The 26,806-nt window shown below is 39.7% G+C and overlaps 1 protein-coding gene across 1 annotated transcript in view; it reads left to right on the top strand.

Moving 5' to 3' along the window:
- The first annotated feature begins 5 nt into the window (after positions 1-5).
- Positions 6-26,806, top strand: part of LPCAT2 (lysophosphatidylcholine acyltransferase 2) — a 62,517-nt gene continuing 35,716 nt past the window's right edge. Inside the window, exons 1-8 of the mRNA XM_008702629.2 lie at positions 6-360; positions 11,594-11,733; positions 14,541-14,758; positions 16,283-16,395; positions 18,334-18,394; positions 19,320-19,378; positions 20,633-20,667; positions 23,076-23,130. Of these exons, the coding sequence (XP_008700851.2) occupies positions 190-360; positions 11,594-11,733; positions 14,541-14,758; positions 16,283-16,395; positions 18,334-18,394; positions 19,320-19,378; positions 20,633-20,667; positions 23,076-23,130 (852 nt within the window). The 5' untranslated portion in view covers positions 6-189. The remainder of the gene's footprint in view (positions 361-11,593; positions 11,734-14,540; positions 14,759-16,282; positions 16,396-18,333; positions 18,395-19,319; positions 19,379-20,632; positions 20,668-23,075; positions 23,131-26,806) is intronic.

A 26,806-nucleotide genomic window follows, 5' to 3' on the forward strand; every position in this document is an offset into this window, starting at 1 on the left:
GAGCGGGGGCGTTCGGAGCCAGAGGGGCGGGCCGAGACAGGACAGTGTCTAGGTGACTCGCGCCTGCGCGGAGGCCCCGCAGCAGCACCGCGGGCTGGGACTCGCGTGAAGCTCCCTCTAGGTCTCCGCGGGCGCTCGCTCCCGCGTTCCGCATCCGTCGCGGCGTCCGCTCCGACGCCCGGCTGGGCCATGAGCCAGTGTGCGGAGGCGGCGGCGGTGGCGGCCACCGTGCCGGGCGTAGGCATGGGGAAAGCCGGGCTGCGGCCGCCCATGGTGCCCCGCCAGGCGTCCTTCTTCCCGCCGCCTGTGCCCAATCCCTTCGTGCAGCAGACGCGGATGGGCGCCGCGAGGCGTCTCCAGGTGAGGGCGTGGGCCCGAGAGAGGAGACGGAACCAGGGGAGGGGCGTGGGTCTGACGGTGGAGGCAGATGCAGGGGAGGGAAGTGGGACGGAGAGAGGAGGCAGATCCAGGGGAGGGGCGTGGATCTGACAGGGGAGGCGGAGCCAGGTGAGAGAGGTGAAGGATGTGGGTCTGAGAGAGGAGGCAGATCTAGGTGAAGGATGTGGGTCTGGGAGAGGAGGCAGATCCAGGGGAGGGGCCTGGATCTGCGGGGGAGGGGGGAGGGCTGTTGTCTGAGGGAAGTGTGGATATGATGGGGAGGTATCCGAGGTGGGGGGGTGCCAATCTGAGAAGCAAAGACTGAGGAGAAAGAGATGTCTGTCTGAGAGGTGAGGGCTTTTGAAGGCACCATGAGTCTGGAAGGGGCAGAGATGTGGGTATGAGAATTGAGGGCACTTGGAGGATGGTCTGAGGGTGTGTGAGAAGAGAAAATGCAAAGAACATGTGGGTCCGAGAGGCAGGTCCTAAACAAGGGAAAGCTGAGCAGGCCAGTGGCAGAGGAAACTTTCCATGCTGAGAAGGGAGATGGATCTGTGACAAGAGCTTCAACTTCACTTTGTTAGAGTGGGGGGGGGCAATCTATAGGAGAGTGGGCTTGGAGAAGTCTTTTTCTTTTTTTCTTTTTCTTTTGCCTTAGGGAAGGAGAGGAGTCAGTCTAGGAGGTGAAGAGTGAGGGAGAAGGCAGAGAACCCAGGTCTGGAATTAGAACAAGTAAGGCTGGGATGATCTAGCTGAGAAGGGGCATCAAGGGTAGGAAATCAGAATCTAGAAAACAGGATAATGTGGATCAGCTTAGTGTGTTCAGAAGTCTTCACCCTGAATCTGTCCTGAATCAGTCTTCACTCAAACACTTCTAGATTCAATACTTCTCCAAACTTTCTTCCACTGTTAAAAACTGCTAAATACAAAAAGGAAGTTTCCTTTTCTTTCCTTTTTCTTGTAAAATGCTCTTTTACCATTAGCAGTTACAACTCGCTCTGTGGACTTCCTCTTTGGTAAAGTTAGCGATCAAAGAACAAGATAGAGTGTGCTGGGGCGCCTGGGTGGCACAGCGGTTAAGCGTCTGCCTTCGGCTTAGGGCGTGATCCTGGAGTTCTGGGATCGAGCCCCACATCAGGCTCCTCTGCTGGAAGCCTGCTTCTTCCTCTCCCACTCCCCCTGCTTGTGTTCCCTCTCTCGCTGGCTGTCTCTCTCTCTGTCGAATAAATCAATAAAATCTTTAAAAAAAAAAAAAAAAGATAGAGTGTGCAAGCTACATTTGTCCTGTGTGTTCTGCATGAAAGAAGGGTTTTGATGTTTTCCTGTCCATCTCACACATTTCTTTACTCCAGATTTGAAATAGTGTTATTTTTGCATAGCCCACTTATATGCACTGAGACCATTGTCCTTCACAGTGGAGGCGGGTCAGAGTAATGGTAAATGGGCATCTGTTGAAGAAGGGTGTGAGAGAGGAAGAGGAGGATAATGTAGTAATACCTCTTTGTAAAGAAACCAAATGTTTAGGGGCGCCTGGGTGGCACAGCAGTTAAGCGTCTGCCTTCGGCTCAGGGCGTGATCCCGGCGTTACGGGATCGAGCCCCACATCAGGCTCCTCTGCTATGAGCCTGCTTCTTCCTCTCCCACTCCCCCTGCTTGTGTTCCCTCTCTCGCTGGCTGTCTCTATGTCTGTCAAATAAATAAATAAAATCTAAAAAAAAAAAAAAAGAAACCAAATGTTTAAAATTTGATCTTCATGTCTTTAAATGGATAGATGCTCCCTTTGTATCTTAAAACTTCTGAAACACTTGTAAATACACTAACACTCAAGATTAATTTTAGTCTGATTTGGTCAAATCAGTCATTCTTAAATGTAAGTATGTCTTTTTGGCTTCATAGTTTGGAGAGAAGATCAAAGTGGCATATTTACAGGGAGACTAATTGTTGGTGTTTGGTTTTCTTTCTTTCTTTTTTTATAGCATGACCTATTACTATTTGGAGAGCACTTTCAAATAGCTGTACAAGAGCTGTCGTATAATGGAAAGATCACTAGACTTAGTCGGAAAACTTGCTCAGGCCGTGCCGTTTATCAGTTAGTTGTATGACTTTGGCCAAGTCACCTAACCTTTCTGAACTTCACTTTCATTTATTAAATTGGAATAGTCTTACATCAAAGAAGGGTTAAAATTAAGTGACATATGTTAAAGAATCTGGATTGTTTGGTGATCTTGATTGTTATGCTATTTGTTGCCTACAAATCTTATACTGAACTTAAAACTTACTACTTATATTGAGTGGAACTGAATAGGTCTAGGTTTTGTTTGTTTGTTTGTTTTTAATTAAAAATATAGACCAGAGATACCAAAGAGGTCTCAATGGCTTGAACAGTCTGGGCAAAGGGAAGATTTAACCAGACATGATTAAAAAAACAGTATTGTCTGTATTATCAAGTTTAAAGGATGGATATACTTTGACTTAAGTATGACTTACTATGACCAATTCAGAATAAATTTAACCTTGAATAATGATCAATATCTTGCTTAAGGACCGTTGTCACTTTTGTATCTCATTGTAGGACTTTGCTTTTTGACAATTTAAGGGCCTGGTACTTAGTGGCATGGAAACAAGTAGCCTAGCTTTCATTTCCTCAATAGAATATGGAACTGAAATAAGTGTTTGGTAGTAATTGTGGGTCATTTATACATACCAAAAGTATTTGTTGAATGTCTTTTATGTACCAGGAACAATGCTAATTTCTGGAAATACAGCAGTGAACAAGAGAAATAAGAACTCTGCCTATCTAAAGCTTATGTTTCACTGAAAAAAGTTAGAGACAAGTACAAAAATACGCATTTCCATGTTTTAGTAGTGCTATGAAGAAAATCCAGAGAAGAGAACCTTGATAGAGTGTTGAAAGAAGGCCTCCCTACAGAGATGATGTATTACCAAATGGAAATATGATGAGGAATCCTCTTATTTTGTCAAAGGGTTACTCCAAGTTGGTTTATTTACTGTTAAATACTGTTATTTGTTGGAGACCTGGAAATGGCACACAAAAAAGGTTGCCCGATATTTGACAGCTTAATTAAAATCCATATTAGCTACTCACTGTGAATGTGAGTTAGCTTATATGAATATACTATAACCTCATTCTAACTCTGTCTTCAGGGTCTATGCTGTGGTCCTGTCTTGCAGTAAAGATTATTTCTAGGTCATTTGCAAGGCTGTTTGTAAGGCTTTTTTGACCTGCCTTGAGTCTTTTCTCCAGGGATGTTTGTCAAAACAATAGAGACAATTGCTTAACATAACAGCTACCTGAGGCAGTGAATAATGATTGGAGCAAACAATAGGCTTAACCAAACAGCTTTGGAGAAGAAGCTAGGAAATGAGATGCCCATAGGGGACTTTGAAGCGCTTTGACATATTCATGTAAATCTAGAAGGGTAGCCACAAGTATAGGTCTGTTTGTATACCCAAGGCTATGCACGTGACCTGAAAAACAACAACAACAACAACAACAAATGAGACTACCCTAAGCTCTCACCTCTAACTAACCATTGGGCTCTGTACAAACAGCAGGTAGAAGCTAAGGCAGAGCTGTGAACCTCTACTTGGCTAAGTGCTGAAGGTCTGCTCCAACATGCACACAGAGACTCTTTGCAAACACTGGGAAACTTATTGATTCCAGGCACCTAAGGAAATCTTTTCTAATCATCAGCTGACTACCAAACAAATTGGTCAGATACTTCAGTAGCCACACATGACAATGACAAAGAATACATCCTTTATAGAATTAGTTCATAATAGTCGCTGAACAAACAAATAACAACAGACAGCAACAACATTACACCCTGGTGATGGAAGAGAATCTGATTTTCAGAGTTGTTATGTTATTGAAAATGTTTGGTTTTCAACAAAAAAAAATTGCAAAATATGCAACAAACAATAAAATATGTCCCATAAATAGAAAAAATAACAATGAATATAAAATATCTCCAAGGAAGCCCAGATGTTGGACCTACTATCCAAAAACTTTAAATCGGGTATTTTAAATATGTTCAAATAACTAAAGGAAACCATGTCAAAAGAACTAAAGGAAAATGTGAGACAGTGAATCACCAAATAGAGATGATCAGTCGAGATAGAAATTACTAAAAAAGAAGTACAATAGCTGAAATGAAAAATTCACTAGAGGGTCTCAACAGCAGACTTGAGCAAACAGAAGAATTAGCAAATTTAAAGATAGATCAATTGAGATTAGTTAATCTGAGGAGCAGAAAGCAAAAAAGATGAGGAAAAGTGAACAGAACCTCAGAGACCTGTACAACATTATCAACTGTATCAACATAAGCATAATGGGAGCCACAGAAGGAGGCAAAGAATATTTGAAGAAAAAATGGCTGAAAACTTGCCAAATTTGGTGAAAAACATTAATTTACACATGCAAAAAGCTCAATGACCTCTATTTATAATAAACTCAAAGATATCCATACGTGTACACATCATAATCAAACTGTTAAAAGGCAAAGAAAAAGAGAGAATCTTGAAAGCAAAAAGAGAAATAACTCATCATACACAAAGGGATTCTGAATAAGATTAATGTCTGATTGTTCATCAGTAACCGTGGAGGCTAGAAGGCAATAGGATGATATACTCAAAGTGCTGAAAGTAGAATATTGTCAACCAGGATTTATATAGTCAGAAAAACTATCCTTCAAAAATAGAGGAGAAATTAACAAAAACTGAGAGAATTTGTCACTAGTACACATGTCCCGAAAGAGATACTACAGGGAGACCTTTGGTTGAAATGACACCAGAGAGTAACTCCAATCCACATGAAGAAATAAAAATGCTGGTGAAGATAACTAAATGTATAAATATAAAAGACAATATAAATATAATTTTTATTTGTAAATCCTTTTGTCTTCTATGTGATTTAAAAGACAACTACATAGGAGCACCTAGGTGGCTCACTCAGTTAAGCGTCCAGGTCTTGATTTCAACTCAAGTCATGATCTCAGGGTCCTGGATCAAGTTCTGTGTTAGGCTCCACACTCAGTGGGGAGTCTGCTTCTCTCCTTCTCCCTCTGCCCCTCCCCCCACTTGTGTGCACACTGTGCTCTCTCTCTAAAATAAATAAATCTTTTTTAAAAAGACAACTACATAAAGCGATGGTTAGAAATCTGTGTTGATAGACATACAATTTATAAAGATGTAATTTATATGACAAAAATAGCAAACAGGAAGAGGGAAGAAATAGAGCTATAGAAATACAATTTTTATATACTATTATGATTAAATTGGTATTAATCCAAACTAGGTTACTGTAAATGAAGCTGGGAACACTTAGGGCAACAACTAAGAAAATTAATTTTTAAAGAAGTGTCAAGGGAATTAAAAGGGTACACTAGAAAATATCTACTTAACGTAAAAAAGTTCATGATGGAAAAATAGAGGAACAAAAAATACATAGATATGTAGAAAGCAAGTAGCAAAAGAACAGTTGTAAATCTTATCGGTAATTACATTAAATATAAATGGATTAAACACCTAATTAAAAGCCAGAGATGGAAGAATTGATAAAAGTATATAATCCAACTCTATGCTATCTAAAAAGGCACACTTCAGATTCAAAGACCCAAATAGGTCAAAAGTAAAAGGATAGAAAAGATATACCATGCAAACAGTAACTAAGAGTGAAATAGAGGGGCTATATTAATATTAAATAAAATAGACTTTAAGACAGAAATTGTTACTAGAGATAAAGGAAGACGCTTTATAATGATAAAAGTGTTGCATCATCAAGAAAATATACCAATTAGAACCATATATGCACCTAACAACAGAGCCCCAAATACACAAAGAAAAAGAGATTGAAGCAGAAAATAGACAATTCAACAATAGTAGTGAGAGACTTCAATTCCCCACTTTCAGTAGGGTAAAACAATGAAACAGAATATAAACAAAGCAAAGCCTTGAACAACGCTCAACTAGACCTAAGAAGTATATGAAGAGAGCACTCCATCCAGCAACAGCAGAAAATACATTTTTCTCAAGTGCCCATGAAATAGTCTCTAAGGCAACTATAGTAGACCTTAAAAGAGGTTTCAATAAATGTAAGAGGATTACATTTGTATGTTATCCAACCACAATGGATTGCAATTAGAAAAAAATAACAAGAAATTTAGGAAATTCACAAATATGTGGAAATTAAATTACTCCTAAATAATCATTGATTCAAAGAAGAAATTATAAGAAAAATTCATGAATACTTTGAGATGAATGAAAAAGAAGACAATATACAAAAACATATGTGGCTAGCATTACCTAGATAACAAAATCTGAAAAAGAAATGTTAAAAGAAAGGGAAATTATAGACCAATTTCCCTCATGATCACAGATATAAGAACCTTTAACAAAATATTAGCATGTCAAATACATAGCAATATGTGGAAAGGATAACATATCCTGTCCAAGTTTGGTGTATCCCAGGAATATAAAGTTGGTTTAACATACAAAAAATGTATATTTCAATGTAATTTATCATATTAACCAAACATATGATAAGAAGCATTTGATCATTTCAATAGATGCAGAAATTTTGTTATTCATTTGACAAAATTCAACATCCACTGATGTTTAAAAAGAATTCTCTGTAAAGAAAGGAGTAAGAGGGAACTCTCTCAACTTACTAATGGGCATCCATGAAACACCTTTGGCTAGCATGGGTGAAATATCGAAGCTGTGCCCCCAAAGGGTGGGAACAAGACAGATGTCTTGCTTAACACTTCTGTTCAACGTTGAACTGGGGATCCTAGCCAATGCAATAAAATAAGAGAAAGAAAAAAAAAGACATAGAGATTAGAAAGGAAAGTGAATTTCCTCAGTCAAAGAAATTCAAATACCATATGATTTCTCTCCTATGTAGAATTTAAGAAACAAAAACAAAATGAGCAAAGGGGAAAAGAGAGAGACAAACCAAGAAACAGACTCCTAACCATAGACAACAAAATGAAGGTTGCCAAAGGGGAAGCGGGTGGGGGGGTTGGTAAGATAGGTGATATGCAGATCAAGGAGTGCACTTGTCTTGATGAACACTGGGTGATGTATAGAATTGTTGAATCACTATATTGCACATCTGAAACTAATATGACACTGTATGCTCACGAAACTGGAATTTAAAAAAATTAAAAATAAGAAAAGAAAAATTATAACTGTATTTTCTTTTAAAGATTTTATTTATTTATTTGACAGAGAGAGAGACAGCCAGCGAGAGAGGGAACACGAGCAGGGGGAGTGGGAGGGGAAGAAGCAGGCTCCTAGTGGAGGAGCCTGATGTGGGGCTCGATCCCAGAACGCCGGGATCACGTCCTGAGCCGAAGGCAGATGCTTAACGACTGAGCCACCCAGGCGCCCCTATAACTGTATTTATTCACAGGTGTCATGTTTGTATATGTAGAACATCCTAAGAATCTACAAAATGCCTGACAACTAGAACTAGTTAGTGAACTTGGCTAGGTTGTAGGACATAAGATTAAAACTTAAAATCAGTTACATGTCTATATATTAGTAGCAAACAATTGCCAAGTAAAACTAAATAATCTTCTTTGTAATAGCAATAAAATAACATTAAACAATTAGGAATATATTTAACCAGAAACATGTAAGACCACTACACTGAAAACAACAAAACACTGTTGTGAGGAATTAATGAAACCTTACATAAGTGGAGAGATACGTTATGTTTATAAATTGGAAGAATCACTTATTATGGTGATAATTCCTCTAAATTGATCTATAGATTCATTGAAACCCTAATAAAAATCCCAATAGGCTTTTCTGGGGGGTGGAAACTGACAAATTAATTCAAAATGTATGTGGAAAAGCAAAGGAACTAGATTAGCCCAAAAAAAAGTTTGAAGAAGAAAAAGTTACAGGACACACAATACCTGATTTCGAGACTTACTAAAAAAAAAAAAAAAAAAAGCTGCAGAAGTTGAGAGAATGGGGTATTGACAGAAGAATAGATGAACCAATCAATGAAACATAATGGAGAGCCCCCACATATGTGTTTGGTTGATTTTTGACAAAGTTGCCAAGAAAATTCATTATGGAGTATCAAGTGTTTTCAACAAATGGTGTTGGAACAACTGGATAGAGCTATGGATAAAAATAAACCTTGATCCCTAGTGCATACCACACACAGAAAGTAATTTAAGATGGGTCATAGACTGAAATAAAAGCTAACACCATACAGCTTCTAGAAGAAGAGAGTATAAAATATCATCGTGACCTGGAGGTACGTAAAGATTTCTCAGAAAGGACACAGAAAATGAAAACTAAAAATTGATCAATTAGTTAGTCTACATCAGAATTAAAATTCTTCTCATCAAAACATACCATGAAGAAAATGAAAAGGCAAGGCATGGACTGGGAGAAAATATTTCAATACATATAATGACAAAGGTCTTGTATGTGAAACATGTAAAGAATTCCCACAAACTGATAAGGGAACAACTAACAAACCAATAAAAATGGGCCAAAGACTTGAACAGACACTTAACGTAAAGAGTTAAAGGAATGACCAATAAGCACATGAAGAGTGTGCTCAACATCGTTGTTCATCAAGGAAAAGTGAATGAAAACCACAGTGAGATATTACCTTACACCCACCTGAGTGGCTGCGGAAGGCTGACAACACCAAATGTCGGTGAGGATGTGGAGGAACAGAAACTTTCATACTTGTTGGTGATGTAAAATGATACAACCACTGTGGAAAGCAGTGGGGCAGTTTCTTACAAAGTTAACCATACCCTGACCCCACAGTTTCACTCCCGATAAAGTAAAACTCTACGTCCACGGAGAGACTTGAACAGTAATGTCCACGAGAGCTATATTCATAATAGCTAAAAACTTATAATAGGCTGAATGTCCATGCACGGATGAAGGGATAAATGAGTCGTGCTGTATAATCCTCTGCAATTGTAAAGGCTTTACTACTGCTACCTAATGACGACCTGGTAGAATATGAAAAATGTGAAGGGAAAGAAGCCCAGACATAAAAGAATGCATCCTGGGGGATGTCTATGGGACACTCTAGAACAGGCAGAACTAGGGAGAAAAGGAGCCTGTCACTAGCTGCCAAGTGCCAGGGAGGGTGTACTGACTGCTGAGCGGCACAAAGGGACTTTTTTGGGTGATCGGACTGTTCTAGATCTTGAGTGCGGTGGTGTTTGCATAGGGATATATATTTGAAAAACTCCTAATCTGCACACTTCAAGTAGGTGCATTTTGTTTTATGTAAATTATGCCTTGGTAAAGTTGATTTTTTAAAAAAGCATACTAAGACAAAATGTTGGCAAGGATGTACAAGTGACCTCAATTCTCTTACGTTGCCAATGACGCTTTAAAATGAGGCAACCACCGTGGAGAGCGCTCTGGCAGTTTCTTATCAAGTGAAACGATTTATGACCCAGCAATTCCACTCCTCGTCTGAGAAAGGAAAACACATATCCACAAAAAGGCTTGTATAAGAATGTTCATAGGGGCTTCGGTCCTAAGAGCCCATGACTGGAAACAACCTGAAAATTCATCCATAGGAGAATAGATAAACCAATTGTCCTATAGGCATACAGTGGAATCATATTCTGCAATCAAAAATAATTGGTTACTCATTTACAAAATCACATAGTTGGATTTCAAAAACATTATGTTAAGCGGAAGAAACTAGACACATAAGAACACATAATGTATGATTCATTTATATGACGTTCAAGAGCAGATGAAACTAATCTGTGGTGATAGAAATCCAGCACCGGTTGCCTAAGAGGGTAGGGATTCACCGGAAGAGGCGCAAGATGACTGGAGGGTAGACGTGTTCTGTGTCTTGATTGGGGTGGTAGGTACAAGAGTATACGTTTATCAAAACTCACTGAACTGTCTCCTTAAGAGCTGAACGTTTCCTTGTATGGAATTTTGACTTCAAACACGCACACATGCACACACATAATTTGACAGAGATCAAATTATATGTTAAATCATTTGACAGAAATGTAGAATCATTTTGGTGTTTCCTCATAAATTATTTAATGATGCTTAGATTCACAGTAAGGGCCAGGAGAGGCAGAAGGACAGCGCTGCTTGGGTAGTGTAGATGGCTAGTAGAAGAAAGATAATTTGGTGTGCATAAGGATAGTTTATTTCACTTGAAAGTCAATATGGTGGGACGCCTGGGTGGCTCAGTCGGTGAAGCGTCTGCCTTCGGATCAGGTCATGATCCCAGGGTTGTGGGATCGAGTCCTGCATCGGGCTCCTTGCTTAGCAGGGAGCCTGCTTCTCCCTCGGCCTGCCGCTCCCCCTGCTTGTGCTTTCTCTCTCTTTCTGGCTGACAAATAAATTTTAAAAATCTTTTTAAAAAGTTAGTATGGTATAGGATTAAGAGCAAGGGCTTTGTAACCAAGTTGGGTTCAAACCCTGGCACTGCCACTTAGTAACTGTGATCTGGAACAGCTACCCCTAAATTCCTCGGTGCCATTCTTTTCTGTATGTAAAAGAGCTTAAGGTTGTAGGAATCAAATAGGTTACTACATGCCAAGTGCTTCTCATGCCTGCTACATAATAAGCATTCATGTATTATTGGCCATTCTTACTAATTTTCATTCTTATTCTTACTTGTTTTTTATTTTATTTTTTCCTTCTCCATCTCGTTGTTGTTAGCTATAAAGGACTGGCAGGTATATAAAATAACGCATTTACTCTTTCACACTCTAACGCCTTCATTAACACCCTTCCTTCCACTGATAGCTCTCAGAAAGCAATTTCCCCTCTTACCTTGCTAGCTTCTGCTTGTCTTTCAAGACCATTCAGCCTTCAACTCCTCCAGGAAGCTTTCCCTGACTGCTCAGTGAGATACTTTGTTTCCCCCAGCATCCTCTCGGCCACTTTCCTTGGTAAACAGATCACGTGTTCTTATAGTACCTGATTTTCTTCGCTGTTGCTTTTGCTACGTCGTAGGTGTTGTGTGGCAGGATATAGTACCTTATTTTCCTTTGTGCTTGGATTCATGTCTGGTGCAGGGTAATAATGTTCAATTCATCCTTTGGAGAACACATGAACACAAAACTTTCCTCTTCCATGTTTCTGGTTGATAGCCAGAACATTAAAATACTGTCCATTCATTTATTTCATTTATTTTTTTTGTATCAACTTTGGCTTTCAGATTTTCCTTCTTGGAATTATCCTGCTTCCAATCCGTGCCTTGTTGGTCGCATTAATTGTATTACTCGCATGGCCATTTGCCGCCCTTTCAACAGCATGCTGTCCCGAAAAGCTGACCCATCCAATAACTGGTTGGAGGAGGTAAGAAAGAATAATGTCTAAATGTTAGGTAAATCAAGATAAAGAAGAGTTTACCATGGTTTAGTCATCGAGCGATAGTTTTATCTACTGCTGCCTACTCGATATTCACCATTTCTTTCTGTTTCTCAGATGAAACAGTTCTTAATTCATCATATGGAGAAAATGCTGCCAAAGCACCTTATGATACTCTTCTGTTGAAGTTGTAATTTGCTAACATTAAAATATTGTTTTCTGAGTTATTGCTGAAAAGTGATAGATTCCCGGTTCTGGAAGACGCACTTAGTATACCTGAAACCATCACAGCTGAAAAATGCCTAGCTTTCTTCTGCTCTCCCTCAGTCTTGACATTTGCTTCTGTCCCTCAATAGTAATGACACACTTCCTGCAGTGGTATAATTAAGTGGATCAGTTACAGTGTTTTTAATGCTTCGGTGATTATTATTAATAACAGTTTAATTCTTAAGCAATATAGCCTAGCTTTTTAAAACATTAGCATGGAGGCAGAATGGAATTGCTTCTCGAGCTTCATCTAATCAGCAGGGTATTAGAGAATAGACTCATCACAGAGTAACAAAGTTACTGGTAGAAATTCATTCCCACTGGGCAGAGCCAACTTGTTGCCATATGTTTATCCTGAGAGTGAAGCCTTTCAAAATGTGGATTCCTTGGCATAGGAAGCCATGGGTGAGTTTTAGGGCACTGTTGAACTCTCTAAAATTGTGCACATTTTTTTCTTTGTACCCAGGGTCCATTCCTTTCATCCAAATCTCAAAGGAGAAGGTCCTCCAAAAATTTTGAAAATCGCTGTTCTAGAAACTTTTAAAGAAATATGCAATTTGCTATTCAGTTCATGTTCTAGCGAATAAACGTCAACATTCAGCCCAAGGCTGGTTTGAATTAGAAGTGAATCCAAGGCTGGCAGTGTCCCCAGAGAACTAATACCACCTCAATCCTTGCAAACCACACTCCTTTGTTTTAGAATTCAGGGTTGCGTGTCACTAAAAATACTTCATGAGAGATTTTTTCATCATGCACCAATCCTTTTCAATTACCTCTTTGGTTTCTACCGTTAACGGCTTATGGAGCCCTATAATGATGGAGGGAATAGTCCAGGGATCCAGGAAACAGATTTACTAAATGTTATGAAAAAAAGTTCTATCTTTGCCAATTAAGCAAGTAGCTCCACTTCCTCTCACGCAGGTACCGTTGAAATTAGTTATGCAGTACCAGACTTTTAGCCTTTATGAAATCATTTAAATAGAAACGTTTAACAGCCCTGAATATGCGATATTTTAGAAGGCGGTCGTCAGAATCTACATCATTGTAAATCAAAAATAAGAGGTGGCAATTCAGTAACGGGGTGAGCTTTTTATCCTAATGGAAATAGACATCTGAACTTGAAAGGGCAAGAAGGAGAGATACAGTCATTTCCCTGTGCCCTCTGGAAAAGTGCTTTGGTTTTCTGTGTCTCACTTCTTACTATGAAATGAAAGTCAGAGACACTTCCTCAGTGGCCAGTTGCTTCATAGCCCCTCGCTGCATTATGACACGAGTGTTGAGAGAATTAGACAGGAAGCCTGTTTTTTAAAGCTCTCATTAGATGTCTTATGGGAAATACACGTGTTTTTGTTTTTCATGAAAGCTGTATGCTTATTCAGATCCTCAGGTGTCCATTCTGTATTTGCATTTCTGTAAGTGGGTTTTTGTGTCCCTACTCAGTTGAGCTGTTCAAGGACAGAGACGGGATCTTATCTGTCTTGTGCGTCCAGCACAGGTCACCTGGCACAGTTTGATGAATTAATTACTCCTTAGTGACAGAAATTCTTTTGTCAAAAGTAAGCAATTCGATATCTGAAATTCTTTACGTGCATCTATGTTCCAGGGAAGTGAGATGGTGAATTTACCTTTTAAGATTTTGGATGAGGTCTAAGAGCTATAACGGTATAGGTCATAAGGCTTTTAAAAAAATAACTCTGAGGACAGATTCAGCCCGAGAGTTCTAGAAGTGTTGGGAGAGATAGCAGTATCATTGTTACCCAAACGTCCATTCCCAAGGTGACTCCTCAGAAGAACAGTACTCCTGTGGGTTTCTCAGTGGGGTAATGTGTGTTGAAAATTCATGTTTATCCCTTTATAGTCACAGAACAATAGAGCCACTTAGTAGCCATATGTCCTTGGGAAATTTGGCTTCTCTGTGCCTCAGTTTTCTCATCTGTAAAATGAGGGTGCTAATGAATTATACTCATTTCATAAAATTGGGCTGAGGTTTAAAGAAATGTAATTTCCTTTTCTCAGTGGGGTAATGTGTGTTGAAAATTCATGTTTATCCCTTTATAGTCACAGAACAATAGAGCCACTTAGTAGCCATATGTCCTTGGGAAATTTGGCTTCTCTGTGCCTCAGTTTTCTCATCTGTAAAATGAGGGTGCTAATGAATTATACTCATTTCATAAAATTGGGCTGAGGTTTAAAGAAATGTAAAGTCCTTAGATTAGTGCCTGGCACAAAGAACCCTCTGTATAACTGCTAGCTCTTCTTAGCTCATATTTTAAAATGAAGTGTTCTGACACGTTTGGGGTTTGTGTTGTGTTTTAGAGTAAAGCCCTGCCATTAGCCAAGATTAACAAGGTTAATTGTGTCTTTTCTTTTTTTCTTTTCTTTCTTTTCTTCTTTTTTTTTCCTTCCTTTCTTTCTTTCTTTCTTTCTTTCTTTCTTTCTTTCTTTCTTTCTCTTTCTTTCTTTCTTTCTTTCTTTCTTTCTTTCTTTCTTTCTTTCTTTCTTTCTTTTTTAAATATTTCTTTCCAAAGGAAAATCACTCAACCAGTTTTAAAGTTTCTGGGTCATGCCATGTTCTTTTCAATGGGATTCATAGTTACTGTGAAGGGAAAGGTCGCGAGTCCCACGGAGGCCCCAATTTTTGTGGCTGCCCCCCATTCAACATTCTTTGATGGAATTGCCTGCGTTGTAGCCGGGTTGCCTTCGATGGTATCTCGAAACGAGAACGCCCAAGTCCCTCTGATTGGCAGTAAGTACTTATAAGACAATATAGATATTTTCATACTCATGGTTCACCTTTTAAAAAAATCATCTATAGTTTATTGGTGGGCTTTTTAAAATCTTTCAAATAATGAAGCACTTCAAAGCTATTTCCTTACTTTTAATGAGGAACTGTATCAAAAGAAGGAATTTATGATAAATTCCTATCTGTTCTCTTAGAATTCTTTCAAATTCTTACCTTTGTCCCTGTACCATCACTGCTTTCTGTTCTTATATCTAGCTAGAAAGACCAGGCTTCGAGTACCAAACATGCTTGATTTTTTTTGAGAGCGAATTTAACTGAAGAATTTGTGAAAACACCAGTTACATGCTATTTCACGAATTTCTCTTTGGGGTATTAGGCTGAGAGACACACAAAGTCTTTCCTCTTAACTCTGTTCTCTTATTATTGCCCCAGAGTCTCCATGAGGGACCAACGTGAAACGCTTTGAAAATGATGATGTGGAACGATAAAGTGCCTCCTGCCGTAAAAAATAATGAAGCAAGTGAGATGTGTATCCCACCAGATGCTTTGGTCTCTCCCTAGGGTGTGGGTCTCTAAGTAACCGCTCCCAGTCGTCCCGAGGTTATTACAAGCATCCGGTAGTGAGAGAGTGGGTGTGGAAGTTGCCCGATGTTACCTTGGCACTCCTGGAGAAATAGCAAAGTTCCGCTTTGTCACTCAGCTAAGAAAAACACACACATGGGGCGCCTGGGTGGCACAGTGGTTAAGCACCTGCCTTTGGCTCAGGGCGTGATCCCGACGTTGCGGGATCGAGCCCCACATCGGGCTCCTCCGCTATGAGCCTGCTTCTTCCTCTCCCGCTCCCCCTGCTTGTGTTTCCTCTCTCGCTGGCTGTCTCTATCTCTGTCAAATAAATAAATAAAATCTTTAAAAAAAAAACACACACACACATACACACACTCTCTCTCGCTCTCTCTCTCTTTTTTTTTTTCAGTGTAACCGCCTTGCTTTGTGAAATATGGCATTTTCCTGAAGAGCTGTTTAGCAATAGATTTTCAGTAAATTGAGGTTTACTTTGCATGTGTGAGGAAGCTACTTACTTAGAAGACTGTCGTGCTGAAAATTTGAGTAAAATCAATAATTGCTCCCTATCCGTGTGTACTCTGAATTCACATAAGCAGTTTTCAGGATATTCCTAAAATAAAACAAGATAATCTTGTAGTATATACTCCAGAGCTTTAATGGCAGTGGAGGAAGAAGACCTTCGGGGAGAACATTGCATTTGCTTTCTTTCATATCCTTGCTGCTGACTTCTGTTATGTCAATGAAATCTTTGTAGGTATACAAAACCTTCTAATACGCTGTGAATAAGAGCGGGGCAAGGACGGTCTCCTTGTTTAAGTTCTCTTTGATTTGCTATATTTTAACTTTACATAAAAATTGTTTTATGATTTATCCAGTATCATTGCTGTGGTAGCTTTAGCTAAAAAAAAAAAAAAGAAAGAAAGAAAAAAAAAAAAGACTTGTCTCTGATCTTTTGTTTTAAAGGACTCTTACGAGCTCTGCAGCCAGTGCTGGTGTCCCGAGTAGATCCGGATTCTCGAAAAAACACAATAAATGAAATAGTAAGGCGAGCAACATCAGGAGGGCAGTGGCCGCAGGTAAACACGGGAGACGTCCGTTTAGATACATTGCGAGTTTACTTATTGTATATATGTAAATCATTTGGACCCACAGAAGGCAGCATCTGGGGACACCTACGCTGGGTGTCTGGAGCATGATGGAAACAGAACAAATGAGTGAGTATTAAGAAGTCCTCATCCCCATGAGATACTCCATGGGGTTAAATGTATCATTCTTTCTTATCCTCCAAACTCTTTGAAACAATTTTTGTTCTGTGTCATCAAAAGTAATTGTCTACCTCTGAATTTATTTATTATCTTAAAGACAAAATATCAAAGCTCAATTCTATTCATCAAGATGGTAGGTTTATTGAAAAAAAACCAATTACGATCTTCATCTTATTCGAAGTATATTTAGACAGGGCTTTTCAGTTCAGGGGGTACATCAGAATCACCTATAGACCTTTTTTAGACTTTACCGTCTTACTGACCCCATCCCCTAGAACGCCTTTCGAGGGTGAGGGAGGGGCGGCATTTTCTGGATAAAGGGAGCCTTCTGGGTTATTCTGGTAAGTATCGCCCTGCCTTGGCCCAGGTGTAAGCAGGGGACCTCTAGCAGGACTCATGATCCTGCAGTGATCTGGCCACCCATGATGACGTGTTGATGTTAAAATACCAAGGGGAGTTATGACCCACCAGGGGGTTTAGAAACCAGGGCACGTGAGGAATGATTTAAAAAGCGACCAGGAAGAAACGGCACTCAGAATAAGGGTTCAATCTTTCTCTTTGGATCCAAGGACTATATCTAGGACTGGTAGGCAAAAGTTAACAAATAGGTAAGGTATCAGCCCATTGTGCTCATCTCAGGGAACTTTCTGTCCAGACGTAGAATGATCTGATCTGAAATCCTTTTCCAGAATTTTCAGGCACTGGCTAAGCAACCACGTGGGGGGGACATTGTAGAAAGAATTCGAGCATTGGCAGTGCTGGATGGCTTTTAATGCCCCTTCCAGATCTGAGATACTATGATTTACTCTATATCCACTCATTGTTAATAGAGGAGCTGTAGAATTTCCTTTGAATGAACCATATTTGGTATTCTACCCAGGTGTGACCTGTTTTGTTTTTTTTAATTGGGGGATGAAATTGCATACACTCATCATTTTTGTTTTATAAATAACCCATCATGGTAGCACTTTCGCCTAATAATGTTTTCCCTTTCTAATTATTATTAAAAAAAATACCAACTGAGTACACATACTAACTGCTGTGGGTGCAGGAATTTCTGTCTTTATTTATGTACTTAACGATTCACTCATTGCCAAATTCTAAAAGCTTCAGAAATCTAAAATCTAGCTTGTTCAGTTAATGAGGAAACTACGCTGCATGTTTTTCAAGTGAAGAATAGAAAGGACTATGTTAAAAGCTAAAAATACTTTCTCAAAAAAAAAGATACTAAATTGTATTTCATATGTTTACTAACTCAAGTAAGCATAAAGCATGTTGTAAGTATTTTCTCCTTTTCCCTCCTCCACATAGCCAGGAACTGTGCGTTGTAGGAGTGAATAATATCCTTTAACGGGGAAACAGAAACAAGAAAGTAGCAATGATTTGGTTAAGGGTATACAGCAGTAAAGGAAAGAATTTAATGTGCTCTTTGACCACAACTTAGGGCCTGCATCTTTTTTAAAATTTATCCAGATCATTACTTTGTCATTAAGAAACATTTACTAAGTGTATTTTCTATTCCAAACTTTAATCCATTTTCTGATTATCTCAATGGTCAGAGGGCCGTTCTTTTTAGAGGAAAACCGGATAATTCGATTCTAGCTTTCGAAAGAATCAAGTATCAGCATTTCATTTCACTTTTGTCTTATTAGAATTGGCAGCTCTTTGTGAAGTCATAAGAAAGTGACTAAAGAGGTAATCTATTAATTAGACTGAAATATTAAATCTACGTATTCCTTTTCTCCCAAGATACTAGTTTTCCCAGAAGGTACTTGTACTAATCGTTCCTGTTTGATTACTTTTAAACCAGGTGAGATCAATTACATTACGTACTATAACAAAGTATGGACAATTTCTCAAATGATTTGATACTAATACACAAAACAACTTGTTAGTTTGTCCTGGGCATTTCTTTCCCAAAGAAAGTTGTTAACATTGTGACTCCGCAGAACTCACTCCTTTACTTTCTGTTTCGGTATCATAACCACTTCTTCCTTGGATTGTCAATGTGTATGTGCGTGTGTGTGTGTGTGTGTACGTGTGAACCATATTTGATACTGTATCTAGTTGCGTGCACACACACACGCACACAGAAACCACTGGGATATTTTTCTTTTCCTCCAGGGATACCCTCACAGACACCCCAGGTTCCTGCGTTATCTACTAGAAACTATTTCAGTGATCATTATATGCCTTCAGATGCCTTCTACGCTTCACTCCTTTTTTTTTAATATTATAAAGTCACTAATTTCATAGTCATGTGTAATTTCATACATAATTTCCTAGTAACTGGTCATACTTTAGCATGTTTTCGTATTGGCTGCTGGCATGCTCAGAGCCAAAGTTAGGACTCCCTTCTAGCAAGTGGGGTCGTCCTTGCTCCAAGTATTCGCTTTTATTTAGATTTTGTTCTCCTCAGTTTCTCTTGATCTTGACTTTGTTATTACTTTTTTTTTAAACCCTTTTGAATAATGAGTATTTGGAAAATGAAAACATGTAGAGATGTAAACAAATCTTTTCAGTGACTTGGGCGTAACATGTATTTTGGTTTCGTACCTCCGAATTTTAGAACTCTCTCATTGTGGTAAGCACTAGGGATTTACCAACATTTAGCAAACAGTTTATGTGTAATCTTAAACCAGTAAGGATAGGTATGCTATTTATTATTAATTGTCTTCGTTGTAAACCTGATAGTCATGTAAGGAAGATGCTCTAATATTTTGCTGTGGTTATAGGAGCCTTCATTCCTGGAGTTCCGTTGCAGCCTATCCTTCTCAGATACCCAAACCCGCTGGTAAGCATAGTGTTTTACTTGGGGAAAACCTCAGACATTCCGAACAGCAAAAAATTCTCTAGTTACCCCTTTTAATCTCTGAATACAGCTCTGACTAGACATAGTGGAAGAACATGGACAGACCCCATTCCCCTTGCCACATGGAGCGTTTAGAAGTTTGCAAGACAGGCACGTACTCGTGGACACCAGCATTACATTTTGTCTCTGCTGTTACTAAGCTCCGGGAAGGTATTTCCTTAGCTTCTGGAACTCTGTTGTCACAGTAATGGTACCATTAAGTCTCCGATTCAGGGTCTTCTTAGACCGGGTAGGAGAAAACCGGCGTAAAGTTGTGATTTTCACTAAGCCTACAAGGAGCCTTTTCCTGATTCAGTGGTTATTACTGGAAGGATAAGTGGCATAGCAGGATAAATTTGGGATTGGCTTGGTGTTTCCTTCCTGGCTCAGTACTTACTAGCTGTGTGACTCTTAACAAGTAACTTAAATAAGAAGGTAGATAGGAAAAGAATCTGTCATCCTATAGAAAGTGCACAGCTGGCTTAGCAGACAGTCTCTCTGCTCCAGCCGGGTCCTCCGTCGTCCTCCAGATACAGATGGTGCCACCATTTTCCTATAAAGAAAGATTTTTCGGAATCTGTTTTGGTCTGAGAGGAACTTTGTCTCCTAGAGACTTTACATAAAAAGGCAGGCTGTAATTAATTATCTATGTTATTTAAGGTCAAGCGTTCTTGTTCAATTCAACTTTTCTTTCAGTGGCTGGCTTCTCACCTTTCAACATCTGTACTTAAAAGATTAAAATCCATCAAAATTAACTTATTGTATTTCTGCTTTTTCACATTTACTCAAATTCTTTCACTATGTACTACTTTAATCTTTTCTTCCAAATACCTATCCCCTTCTTTTTTTTTTTTGAGAATGGGTATATTCTGGGTTTTGTAAGCAAATCAATTACCAAGATATGTTCATACTAGGAGAAAAATAGCTAAGCATGCACATAGTTTTATTAAAACTTAAGAGCAACTTAATTCCGTAAAATGGTAAGTGGCTACGTATGGAAAACAGATTTTTGCTCTATAATATATAATCCGAGGATTCATACGGCAATTCACTGCTGATAACAGACTCATTTTACTTTTCCACATACTGCTTTTAATTCAGAAGGAAAGTATATGAATACTAATATTAAAATAAGATTTGGGTTTTATTTGGTATTTTTTCACTGAACTAACAGTCTCAATACTTCTGTTATTGTAGGACACTGTGACTTGGACATGGCAAGGATATACATTGTAAGTTGCTTCTATTATTAGCTTATTTAAACTTTATTCAAGTGAAGTTAAAAAAAAAGATCATTTATTCCTTTTTTAAAAAAATAAGTCCTATTTTTTTGTAAAAGTAAAGCTTTTTTTAAAAGATTTTACTTATGGATTTATGGATTTATATATTTATTTGAGAGAGAGAGAGTGTGTGTGCAAGTAGGGGGAGGAAGTGGGACAAGTAGACTCTGCCCACTGAGCCAGAGCCTGAGCCCAACACAGGGGTCGATCTCACAACCCTGAGATCAGGACCTGAGCCGAAATCAAGAGTCAGATGCCCAACCGACTGAGCCACCCAGGTGCCCCTAAAAGCAAAGATTGCTAATCAGATCCTAAAATCTCACCACTGAGAAGTCTCTGTAGGGAACATCACTATCTGGCCCGTTAGCCTCAGGCCCCTCCCAGGTGCAGGATTCTAGCTGTCTGCCCTGTTCTTATGGGTCTCCAGTGTGTATCTCCCAATTCTTAAGAACCAGTCCAGTGACCTGGTTTGCATCCTACTTAGCTTTAATCTTGTAGTTTTATTTCCATTGCAGACTTAGCCTATTAGCTGGTGTCTCCATTGTTGTTTCACTACCTCGGTTTAAGCAGTCCAGAGCCATTGCGTCATGTGGCCTGAAATAGCAGTGATGTGTCTGATCTGAGCTGAGAAAATAGCTAAGCTTTCAGTTCCGTTCTTGAATTTTAAAAGCATAGGGATCAGCAGTTTCTATAAACATTTAAGAGAGGAGAGGAATACAGCTCACCAGTAAGCAAGCTGAAGTGAAACAGGCCTTTAGAAAGAACGAAACATGTAGCATCTTACTCTCCCTCCAGACCTTTTGTCGAGCTCCCCCTGGGTAAGTCTGAGCCCATTTACAGTGCGGTGAGAGCCATGTATAAAATGCCTGGATTTGGGGCGCCTGCGTGGCACAGCAGTTAAGCGTCTGCCTTCGGCTCAGGGCGTGATCCAGCATTCTGGGATCGAGCCCCACATCAGGCTCCTCCGCTATGAGCCTGCTTCTTCCTCTCCCACTCCCCCTGCTTGTGTTCCCTCTCTCGCTGGCTGTCTCTATCTCTGTCGAATAAATTTTTAAAAAAATCTTAAAAAAAAAATGCCTGGATTTGAGGACTTTGCGCGGGGGCTTACCCAGCACTGCCTTTTTACTACTGAACTTTGAGAGTTCACATAACATTGTTGATGCATAGACAGCCACTTGGACCTATTTAAAGGGGATTTTGTTTGCTTGGGATTTATAGTAAAAGATTTTTTCCTCTCAGATGGAAAATTTGAGAACTGATACTTACAGTCACAATTTATAATTATATGTAGAATTGGTACCTCTACCTAAATTCCTTCTTTTAGCTAAATTCCTTGTTTAAATTTTTACATTTCTTGTCTGAAGTAAGTCCTTTAAGTAATTTTTTATAGATAAATCATATTATTTTTCGTCGTCTTCTTCTTCTTCTTCGAAAGAGATAGAGCACAAGGGGGGGAATGGCAGAGGAGAGGGAGAGAGAGAATCTCAAGCAGACTCCCCACTGAGTGCAGGGCCTGACCCAGGGCTTTATCTCACAAACCTGAGATTATGATCTGAGCTAAAATCAAGAGTCAGATGCTTCACCAACTGAGTCACCCAGGTGCCCCAAATTTAGTTTCTTAATAGCAAAAACAGGTTGGTTGTTTTCTTAAACATGTAGATTAATCCACTCTGCCAGAATTCTGGGTCATCTGTGTAAATGAAGCAAAATAAAAATCCCATTGACATCCTATCGAGAGAGTCTACCTATGTATTAGAAAGCCATACACAGAAACAACTATTTCAAAAATTTTCTGTGAGAGGGTTGGTTATAATCACTTTAAAGCCTTTGTCCTTTGTCCAGTTTTACAGTGAAAGAAAATTTCTCCATAACTAAAACATTTCTTATTAATTGGGACAGTTACGAAAAAGTTTCTGCTCTTAGGGAAAGGCCCACTGATTTTTCTTTCTTTTCTTTTTTTTTTTTCATATCAGAAAAGAGTTTAGAAATGTAATGTTCTACTCAGGAACTGTCCTATAAACACATTTATGTACCTTAAAATGTGGCCTCGGTAGTTTCTCTATTAGGCCTACGAGTCTGAGTTGTCAGGGAGACTTCAGATTTGGGGTTTAGTGTGCTGGGCTGCAGTTCTGACTCACAGGGGCATATTTGTTTTTGCCTTTGGTGATTTAACTTTTGAATATCACGAATACTTGTGCGAGCCCAAGGAGTGTGACAGCAGCAGGGTGGCGTTTCCAAATGCGGGATATAGATGTAGGCTGATGCAGTGGAGCTTGTGTATAAAGAAAGGATCGTTGAGCGATAATACTAGATGATTGTGTATTACCATGTAACAATGGCCTGTTCTTTTTTCTCTTCAGCTTTCAGCTTTGTATGCTTACTTTCTGCCAGCCCTTCACGAAGGTGGAAGTTGAGGTAAGTCATTCAACACGTAGCGTTGGCACTGGAGATTGGGCCTTCCCTTTCATTTCGAACTTCTAGTCTAGAGAGCCCAGCTGTACAAAGGTAGGAAGTTAAGCCCACCCTCTTTAAAAGAAGCCCTGCTCTTTCACAAATTGTCCACCTGGCTCTCAGATCCAGCCTTTAGAATCATACCAGGAAGTACGGCTCACTTCTGGGAACTTCCGCCTGTGGCCACCCCTGGCTGCCTAGATTTGCATAACTGCTTTCTATCTTGTTCCTTTCAATACTGACCTCACCCAGTGGTATGGTCGGCTTCACATTCTCACAAAAGGAGCCGCAGTCGCTGACGGAGCCCTAGAGCTCCTGGAAGACTTTGTTCTGTCCGAGTGGAGAGGCACGGCCATCAGAAGCCCCCACTTTTGGAGTCATTCTGCACACGGAAGGCCTGAGGAAATCCTATCTGGAAGGCCACTCATATCATCAGGACAGTCTTTCGGCTTGAGTTGCAGCAACAGGCAGGGAGTTGGGGAGTAATTCCATCATTCTGAAAACTCTGACCAGATTTTTAAGACTCCGAAGGTTGGTTCCAGAACTGTTCTTAGGTTCTAGGAGTGACGTGGAATGGACCCCTAAATGCAGAATCAAGTTGGTTTTAGTGATACTGTCAGGTAACCTCTGAAGAGAGAAGGTCAGAATAGTGAGGCAGGCTCTTGATTCCGTTTTCCAGTGGCATCCAGAAATCGTGTAATGAGAACTTGAAGTTTGCATATGTAATTCGGAGTCCTGAGTGCGGGCCCATTCTCCAAGTGACAGGACATGGAAATCGAAGTCACGAGAATACTGTCTTCTACTTTGTCGAAGAGCTTAGTCATTTAGCCACGTAGAGGGTGTCAGCAGTACCAAGTGGCACAGGAGGGCAAATTATATTTCAAAATGAGTTTCACTTCGGTTGAAATTTTTCTTGAGACTTGCAGGTTGCCTACTTGCCAGGAAAAGATCCCACATTTAAGACCAGCTCAGTATCTCTCAGTGTGCCAAAAAATACTAGTTCTTGGAATATATATATAGATGTTCCTAGAGAAAAACAATGGTCTGTGCCCTAATAATTAGTTTAAGAAGTACCAGGATAAACAAAATGAATCAGATTCCTTTCCTCAAGACTGTGAGTGCCTTGGAGATGGTTTAACCACAGTACCCCTTTTTCTCCGGTGTTCCATAGGATACGTTTTGGGGAACCCTATCAGGAAGCAATATTGTATTATTTCTAAGTACTCCAAGCAGGCTCTTCCTTCTTTAATAGATGTTCAGATCAACTAGCCCTGTGTTCTTTCTCTAAAAAAAAGAAAAAAAAAGAAAAAAGAAAAAAGAACAGAAAACTCATACTTAAGAGCCACGCTGTCTTCTGTGCAGATTTGGAAGATACTGTGTATGCAGTATCTATGCTGCCCCTTCCCATGTACCCTTCCCCAGCAAAAACAAGATCTAGCGACAGATGCGGAAATGCGCGTAGAACTCTACTTCTTTTGTCTACATGTGTCAGTGGTCAAACTGTTACAACAGAGGTAGGCGAAGTCCTCTTTTTGGCCCTGAACATTATTACCACATTTCCTTTCTGTATCATGGCCAGTCCTCTCCTCTCCTCTTCTTTCTTTCTTTCTCTTTCTTTCTTTCTTTCTTTCTTTCTTTCTTTCTTTCCTTTTCTCTCTCTTTCTTTCTTCCTTCCTTCTTTCCTTTCCGATCACAATACTTGCCTTCTCCAGCCAGTTCTTAGACCTGTCTGCATAATCTTTCCTGGCAAAGAACATATCCCTTGATAACTTCACAAACAAAATAGCTGCCAACCTGCCTAAAATAGCAGAATCGGGGAGATTCAAGGTATTAGAATTGTGGCACACAGCAAGAGGGTGGGGATGTGTGGCCTTCAAGTTTCGTATTCTGAGTTTCATTATATTTATTTTAGATTGATGGTGCTACCTTTCACTCAGGGCACTCCTCACTACTTTATGACTTCTGAATAGTTAATTCCCCCAGGTTGGGTGCAACTGGAAAATGTATCCCACAGCCTGTCAGGTGCTGGGTGTGTCCACACCCCAGCTCAAGACTTTCAAGAGCTGGACACTGTGTCAGGCTTTTGTGCTACGTCCACGGAGGCCCGGCTTAAGTGGCTACACACGTGGCTTACCTGGAAGGCTCAGTGCGCTTAGCTGTGCCAACGTCAGGTGACTTAGCTACTCAGCAGCACCCTCCCCCGCCCACCACCACCTCCATGTTCTTTAAAACTGTTATAAATCCGGGGCACCTGGGTGACTCATTTGGTTAAGCATCTGACTCTTCATCTCAGCTCAGGTCTTGATCTCGGGGTCATGAGTTCAAGCCCCACGTTGGGCTCCACACTGGGTGTGGAGTCTACTTAAAAAAAAACCCAAAAAACAAAAAACTGATGGAAATCCTAGTTATTATTTTTCCACATATATTTTTAGAACTTTGTGTATATTAATTAGGTAAGCCTAATTGAAGATGTATCGTTCAAGACTATCGTCTTAGTTTTGTGGTTTTTAAAATGAACTTTGAGTGGATCATTTGGTGTCCTTTTAGACACTCTCCCCTGGTGAGTCACAGGACATCCCGGGATGTAGATGGCCTTATCCGTTCATCTTTTACAAGTTATCCCTTCCTGATGATGATTTTCCAACTTTGTAGTTATCAGAATCATTAGAAAGCTAAAATCTAGGGAGTGTAATATTGAGGGGTGTTTTCTTGTCTCCTCTCCCCACTCCCTCTCTGCTTCCTTGACAGAGACTTATTTTTGAGAAGGCCATTATTTTCTTGACTCTTGAATCTTAAAAATATAATCCGTTCCAACCCGCGTGCCCTCTGTAATTGGTCTTCCAGCATCCGTGAACAATGAGGCCATGTGTGTCCAGAGAGGGTTCCACTGAAAGTTATTCTCTGGATCATCGTGGCCTACTGGGTGTGTTTAAAGTGTCTTTTTAGTGGTTACTTTTATTGGCCAGCTACTCACAAGTATGCCTCTATAAGCAGATGGCTTAGGGGCATAAGGAGGAAGATCGCTAGTAGGAAACATCCCAAAAGGTGACATAAGTCCAAGAGCCTGCTAGCTGTATCTCTGAGAGAATCCACACAAAGCTAGACTATCGGGCATTATGCGGGCAGCAACTGGTTTATGAATGGAAACAGGACATTCACAGTGACCATCAGTCTGTTTCCTCCTTCATAGGCTTTTTCTCCATTTATACTCAAAGCCACCCATTATAATACAGACACATAAAAATATTTGTCTGTAGGCATACAGACGTATTTTGTTTCAGTAAAATTCCTTTGCAGACCTTTAAAGGAGCTTCTAGTGGCGAGCGTTAGACCTACAATACTTTACAGTGGGCAATCCATTGCTAGAAGTAGTAGAAAGGGATTGTTTTCATTAAAAAAAATCCTAATTTAGGAAAGGATTGTAATAATGAGTTTTATGATCAATACGTGTAGATAGATAACAACTTTTTAAATCTCTAAAGAGTTCATTACTCAGGAAGTGTTCAAATATATTTATTTAGTTTACGTAAATATCCAAACACACTCAAATGACTTATAGCTTTGAATCTGAAATGAACGGGCCTTTTAGAAAGCCTCTGTCTCATGAATGCGCACACACACACACACACACACCATAAAT

This window comes from Ursus maritimus, unplaced genomic scaffold, assembly GCF_017311325.1.
Source record: "Ursus maritimus isolate PB19 unplaced genomic scaffold, ASM1731132v1 scaffold_19, whole genome shotgun sequence".
In the NCBI taxonomy this organism is placed as follows: domain Eukaryota; kingdom Metazoa; phylum Chordata; class Mammalia; order Carnivora; family Ursidae; genus Ursus; species Ursus maritimus.